Here is a 7,733-nt window from a genome sequence, read left to right on the forward strand (position 1 = left end):
TTTAAGTTTATATTTTAAAATAACAAACATTTAAAGTTAAATGACAGTGTTATTTTAAGGAAAGCTAAAATTTGTTAAATTTCATTTTAAAATGTTAGTGATTGGATTTACATCTACTTTAAAGATTAAAAAACACAGATTATAAAAAGACTTTCTGATACTCTCTTGGTTGCTAAGAATTCACTGTCTGCTTACAGAATGTTCAGCTGAATAGTTCAGTAAATGTTTTTTTCTACTTTCATTAACGTTACCATTTTGTTCTGTTAATCTAATATACAAAATCTCTTACTGATTAACAACAACATCCTGTTATGAAGATGGCCTTGAACATTTAGTTTTCACTCTATGGGACTTCAACATGTCTGCCATAGAAAATATTGTTATAATTTGGCCTTCCTTAGTCAAAACCAACAGCGAAAGTGTAAGATCAAGTTACTGATAAGCATTAAAAACTTTCAATGTGTTGCTTATCAATATTATGATAGTATTTAAAATCAATTTAAATAAATCCTTAGGATTTATTACTTGTGTTCAGTGTTTTATTCACCTGCCTTATATTCCATCTAAATAAGAATCGTTTTCACCACTATTACTAATCACTTATTAATATTATCCAGTATATAGAGCTGACATATTATGCAGCGCTTTACAAGGTCCATAGTCATGTCCTTAGCTGTCCCTAAAAGGAGCTCACAATCTAATGTCCCTACCATTGTCATATGTCATTAACACAGTCTAAGGTCCGTTTTAGGGGGAAGCCAATTAACCTAACTGCATGTTTTTGGAATGTGAAAGGAAACCAGAGTACCCGGAAGAAACCCATTGCTAGCCTAATATATGTGTAGGAAGGGGATGGTGGAATTGTAGATTGCAGAAACAGAGACTTAGTAATCGGCCAATCAGCCTGTGAATGAAAAAGCAGGGGTCCCTAAGTACCCATAACACTCAGAATATATTGAACATAAACATTGTGTAGGTTGACTGCTTCATTAAAAAAAATCCAAAAATGGAACAACCTTCTCTGACTTTAGCCCTACTGTTTAATTACATGACCCACAACAGCAGAACATCTGCCATGTTAATTTTCACAAAACAATGAATATAATACTTCCTATATCAGTGGTCCCCAACCGGTTGTCCACAAGAAAATTTTGGTAGTCCGCGGCTCAGTAGAAGGAAACCAGTATGTCTCCGGTATGGATCGCAGGCTCAGGCCTGCGATGGGAGAGTAGGTGGATTCTGACATAATGACGTCACTAGGGGGGAAGATTCTTCCCCTTTGAGTGACACACGCCTCCCTGCGCATGCTATATAAAAACATATTTTATAGTCAAGGTTTAATATTCCAATAATAGATAAAACCTGACATAGAAACTTCAGCTTGACTACCTATTACTACAATATTACTATACAGAAAGAACTTACATCTACAAATTCTTTTAAATTTAGAAATCTTTCAAAGTTTGACCAATGGAAAGTTGCATTTTTTTATTTGAATGTTTGTCATAATCTGAGGGCTGCTCTATCTGTATATTTTTAGGGAATGGTTCTGGTCTTTGGCCAAATATATCACGGTCTGATGTTTTATATATTAACTTAAAATGCCAATTTCAACATAATTTCTTTCATGACATAAAATTAAAATGCAATAAGCTAGATTTAGGCATGAAAAATATGAATCATAGCTTCATAAGTGCATCTTGAATTGCTCAATTCCTTTTCTGTTTTTAAAAGTACCTAACACTACCAGGTTTTATTTTGGTTTGACATTTTTTTAATTTTGTTTAAATGAAGGATTAGTCACCTGAAGTAATTATTTCTGTTATGAGAAAATTCTAGTAGGCTGAATCCACTGGGTTTGTTTCAATTAGTCAGGTCTTTAGCCATGGTAATGGGTCTGTTCCATTAATATAATTATTATTATATTATTATTATTATTTATAATATTAAACAGTATTTATATAGTGCTAACATATTGGGCAATTCTGTACATTAAACTGGGGTTGCAAATGACAGACATATGCAGACAGTGACACAGGCAAGAAGAGAGGACCCTGCCCCGAAGAGCTTACAATCTAGGAGGTGGGGGAAGTATCACACAATAGGAGGAGAGATATGAAGTGTAGGGAAGTAGTGAGGGGTTAGGTGGCAGAAGATGGGTGGGCAAGTTTGAAAAGATGGGTTTTGAGTGCTTTTTTAAATGAGCAGAAAGTAGTCTTGACTTGCCCACTGCTGTCGTAGCAATGTAACCCCAGTATTGGATACAACAAGTCCGCACAAATTAAGCAGTGGTCTTACAAGTGAAAATCTCACATTTGAGTTAGTCAGTAAGGCTGTTTTCGCCTCCATGTGTGTGCATTATAATGAGTATTGATGCAAGCTGCATACGTGTTGTTTTTGGCGTGTACTAAATAAATTCTGATTGCTCCCAGTAAATAATTTCAGCAGTCACTCCTAAGTCCACAACATGCCAATTTTAGAATAATCTGTGGCAGCTTTTTTTTTTTAATATGTGCATATTTTCTGCTGTATATCTTATAATAAAATGTAATAAAAAGTTAAAAGATATTTTACATAAAATATTGTTTATTACAGGAGGGAAAAATCATTAGCTGCTCACGAGGCCCAGGCTATATTCATGAGAAGGATACTACAAGAAATTAAGATTCTGAGAAAGAAGGTAATTGACAGTCATGTGTTCAATCTTTATTGGCCCATGCACCTTTTATAAAAGCTTGGTCTCCAGAAAACCTTCATAGATTTTATTTGAAGGGTCTCGTTTCCCACACAGCTAGTGGATGGATTTGTAAAATGTAACTTTTTTAGCTTTGGCTAGCTGGAAAAATAGACCTTCTGGTTTTGATTACTGTCTTTGGACACCACTGAGGTTTTCACACTTTGAAAGTTGATAGTTATACCCTCCTTCCTGCTCTACTAAGTAAATAAGATAGCTGTACCTGTTGTTACCTCTTATTATGGCTGTGCCTGAATTTTTAATACAATTGTTTGTTTTTACCAAATGTTTACGATAGGCCACTTGTTCATAATTATATCTTTTGTGAAAAATTGTTGGACACCAGCAGAAAAAAATCTAATAATGTCTCAGACAACAACAATTTGTTAAACAGTTTGGAGGACACATTGCCATCTAGTGGTGTGACACAAGTTGAAAAAACAATTAGGGTTACACAACTGTACATTTTATTCATAACTTGATGACAATTAAGCCTGCATTTCACAAAGACTGCTCAGTCTTGCAAAAATTTCTGGGAGTGCAGATTTTCTAATTTAATTGGTAGAGTTTCAGTTCTCCTGATGCTAAGCAGTAGGCTGTCACAGCTATCATTGAAGCACAAATAGTGATATGGAGGCAGGAAAAGCTCCCACTCCACACTCCCACAAATTATTTGATTACAATTGTGTTATAGTGTGTGAAACCTTTTTTGTGTTTGATTGTTTTTTAAAACTTGATTTCTTGTGGCCATGGTTGCACCATGTCTCAGAGGAGTAAAGTTACATCACTGTTTAAAAACACCTAGTTCCTCTCTAACACCTAGCTAATATCTGTACTTTGTAGATGTTTGTCTGGGTCTTAATAACAGAAAAGGAACATATGAAACATGTCTAAATTGCTGGAGCTTTTTAGCTTCTATCTAGGCAATAAATTGCACTTAACTTCAAGGCCTTATGTATACGCTAAATGAAATAGTGTTTTCATTAGATTTTCTTCGAAACAGTAAAGTACATAGCCTTTTGATGACCCACCACGCATGTGTTTAAAAATATAATTTCTAAGTGGTTGTCTTTGTTTTTATTGGAAAATTTACAGTTTCGTAAGTAAACTTTCCTTAGCTTTTTCCAAAAAGGCAGTAGTAGTATTCTGCTGTAAAAAAAAAGGTGTGATCTTTGAAATGTTTGAAAAAGAAAGACTAAATACAAATTACCTGTTAAGGTCAGTGATGGCTTGTTTTTGAGCTTATTCACTTCTTGCTTAAGAAAATGTAGATAATTTAACGTCCTTAGTCTGGGTACCTGTGAAGTTTAACGCAAAGCTATTGGCACAGTAGCTTTTTAACACCACAAAAGCATCACTCCCAATTTTCTTCCTTGATTTGCTATCAAAAATTTCATTGTTGTCCTATCTGGTTCCTAAGCTGATCATTTCTCTCTTAGGCCTCATTCCCACTATGTGCAGTGCAGTTCACTGTGCCTCACATGGGCCCTGATTTATTAAAGCTCTCCAAGGCAGAGAGGCAGAGAGCAATGGAAAAATGTTTTGGGGTTCTAATTTTTAAAATGTTTTAGCTATACATACGGTTTAAATGAGTAAAACAGGCATTGACCACACCAAAAAAGAGATTTTACATGTAGGCAGCAACTTGGTCCAAAAGTCTTTGTTTTTGACTAACATCTTTCCATCACTGTCCCATGTTTAGGTGAAATCACAGAAAAATGAGATTCAGAAGCTTACAGCTGATTTGGAAAACGAAAAGGAGGAGAAAAAAATGTTGCGTAAGTTTTACTAATTTGAATAATTAATAACTGAAACAAGTCAATATATTGATGTATTCATTCTATTATATCAAAAATCCTAAACTACTAATTATCTGACAAATGCATAGACTGTTCTTACCTCTTATAGCATGCAATGATAGCAGCATGTACAATGGTGTGACTCTAATACTATGTCTGCTGATAGGGCTTGTAAGTTGGCTTCGGGTGGGTCAGTCATTGTTATCTAGCACTTCGTTATGTGATCCATTCCAACAACAAGAGACTGCGCGATGCATGAACGAGCGATATACATACAGCGCCCTTCTGCTGTATAGAGAGGGGAGAACTGCTGCGCTCTTTCCCCTTCACTTTCATTATGATCATTCCATGCCACCAGGAGGGATCCATGAACAACGAGCGCTGTACACACGCCATATTCTCGTCCGACATGAGACGATTAATGGAGGAGAATCATCTGACGTGTGTATGTAGCTTTAGCATATTCTATTACTTTTGATTTGAAAATATTTTAAAAAAATAGATGTTACAGTAACCATGTGAAAGGCAACCTAAATTTAATTTCACACTAAATAAAAACAGTTGCATTAGTATTATTCAGGACTTTTTTTTTTTAATTTAAATATTCTTTGAGGCCATGTTTAAATATATGCAGTGCTGTTTTGCACACTAAAGCAAAAGTAAAGTAATGTGTGTTGCTGGTGTCTATCCGTAACATTAATTTTGGAGGGTACCCAAACACACCTGGCACCAGCAAGACATCACAATGCACTTTACCACAAGTAATGCCTGTTGCTATGCAAATGTAAAACAAGAAAATTACATGCATGATGTTTTTTGAGTTTAAAGAACCTATCTTTTTTTGTAACATGTCCAAATAGTGGTCCTGGACTAAAAACCTTTTACAGCAGAGATGTAACTATCTTCACTTCTTGATTTCCACCAGAATAGTAGTCGGCTATGCTTTAGCACTAAGTATTATTTAATATTTTACTTATAGCTTTGTAAGCCTAAAGAAGAAATTAGGGGTTCATGTATGATAATGCCATTATAAGAGATTGAAGATGGTATTACTACAGTGACTCCAATTGATATATATGGTAAGCCTCACATTAAAGCTGACCTGGACCAATGATTTTCGTCTTTCCTAGTTTGGTTGCAGGACGCTGCCATCTTCTTCTTTTCTTGTGATCTTTGGCCATCTTGAACAAATACTGTGAGGTTGGCATGCGCAGTTTAGTGATATTTGACAGTTGGACAGTAATCAAGTGGTAATAAATGCCTGCCTGATTGCCATTTTTTCAAAGCAAGACTTTAGTTCCACTTTGATGCTTTGCCCTAGAGGCAACACAGACAGTACTTTATAAATGAGGCCTATTAAAGTTTGGGATAGCTGAATATGCCAAAAAGAAGTACAGCATAAAGAAATTTAAAGGTTTTACAAACACATTTGTCAGCTATTATTATATACTTATGTCTGGGTGGATGGAGGTAACTCCATGTAGGTATGTTCAAATGTTACTGTAGAACAAAATATGCAAATGCATCACAATATGTGAAATGTTTTGATTTTTAGCTGTGAATTGCAAGGCTTTGTATTTGAAATCTATTGTAGATTCCCCTGTTGACCAGCCATGCATGGCATCAGGAAAATGTCTGTGGCAACCATTTGCAGAAACATCTATGCGCGAGAACAGAACAGCTAACAACACTGCCTGTTATTCACAGAATCATTTACAGATCATGTAGTAAAAGATAAAGAAAAAAAAACTACTCCAGCTGCATCAAATGGCATTTTTATAGCTCAGCCTAATTTGTTCTTGTATGAGACATGTCCTGTCCTGTATTATTAATATAACAGCTAAATCTAATTTGTGTTGGCAGGCTGCCCTCTCATGGCAAGCCCTCAAAGAAATCAAAACTTATGTGTCCAAGCTGCAAAACACTGGTGTGTGCCAGAGACTATACTACTGTGACCAGAGGAATCAGCTGGAGCCATTGGTAGAAATACTAAACAAAGGATTCTCTCCAAGAGGTTAGTGAAAATGAAGGCACCCCATTTATAGTGCTTGCAATATAAGACAATTTCAATCTTGAAAGGTTTACTTTTAAATTACAGGGACGCCAAATAATATTTTTTTACAAGAATGTTTGGAAGTTTTCTATGTTCATAACGTCTTTTGCAAAGCAGCCAGCCATATATCTCTTTTACTGACCTGTTTATGAAAGAGAGAATCCCAGTGCATTTCTGCTTGCAGTTTTCCTCTGTTTGTTTAGTCTTTTTATGAAGGTCACAGATCGCACCTGTGCTCCACACATCCAAAAATGGGTTGCTATAGTGACAAGAGTTTTGGATTTGTGGCAGTTCCTTCATAGACATCATCTCATATAGTCGTCTGTTTCTGTTGCTATTAAAAAAGAAAACATTTGATGTGACACTCCAGTGTTATGTAAACATGGGAATATCTTTTTACATGTACATTACATTTAGGAAGATATAATCAGATATTATTGAAAAAAATCTGATGGCCTTTAACAGCTATGCTTATTTTTTTTAGATCAAGTAATATGTTTTCAATGGAAAATTGTAAAAACCTTACAAATACCCATTAGGTTTGGAAACTGTTAGATATTTTGCATTACCATCTGCTGATATAATGTGATTCATTTGGAAAGTCGGACTTTTATCCCACAACTGCTGAAAATATGAACAATATAGGAGTCTTACTGTTATTACTAGGGAATTGTTCAAGGTTGGGAACCCCCCTATACTACTGCAAAGAAGGGCCTATTGCAAATAGTCAATGTTATTGCTAATCTATTTTCTGTGTATGGAATTTATGTTGTACTTTGTAATCATTTGTTCCTATTTTGCTGTTTATAATTGTTTAATAAACCTCAGTTATTATTTGTTTTTTTCCTCCAGATATCCATCAAAGAAAATATGAGAATGGATTATACTTCTCTTCCAGCCTTGCAGCAGCTATCAATGTGGTATGACAGTGTTTATATGCTGTTATTTTATTTTTATTGTTATGTTTGCCTACATATACAAAACACCTCTAATATCAAATGCTGCCAAAGAGCTAGATTTATAGATTATTCATTCCTCTGTTAATTTGTCTGGAAGTTTGCTTACATCTGTTTGATTCTCTCTACATTTCTCTTTTCAATGCATAATAAAATAGTGACTTGTTCTGCCATTTATGCCAATTATCAAA

General features: G+C 35.0%; 1 protein-coding gene across 1 annotated transcript in view; it reads left to right on the forward strand.

Annotated features, from left to right (window-relative positions):
- Positions 1-4,526, forward strand: part of LOC140338498 (uncharacterized) — a 153,772-nt gene extending 149,246 nt beyond the window's left edge. Inside the window, exons 10-11 of the mRNA XM_072422737.1 lie at positions 2,596-2,680; positions 4,437-4,526. Coding sequence (XP_072278838.1) covers positions 2,596-2,680; positions 4,437-4,526 — 175 coding nt within the window. The remainder of the gene's footprint in view (positions 1-2,595; positions 2,681-4,436) is intronic.
- The last annotated feature ends 3,207 nt before the right edge of the window (positions 4,527-7,733 follow it).

Source organism: Pyxicephalus adspersus, chromosome 9 (genome assembly GCF_032062135.1).
Source record: "Pyxicephalus adspersus chromosome 9, UCB_Pads_2.0, whole genome shotgun sequence".
NCBI lineage: Eukaryota > Metazoa > Chordata > Amphibia > Anura > Pyxicephalidae > Pyxicephalus > Pyxicephalus adspersus.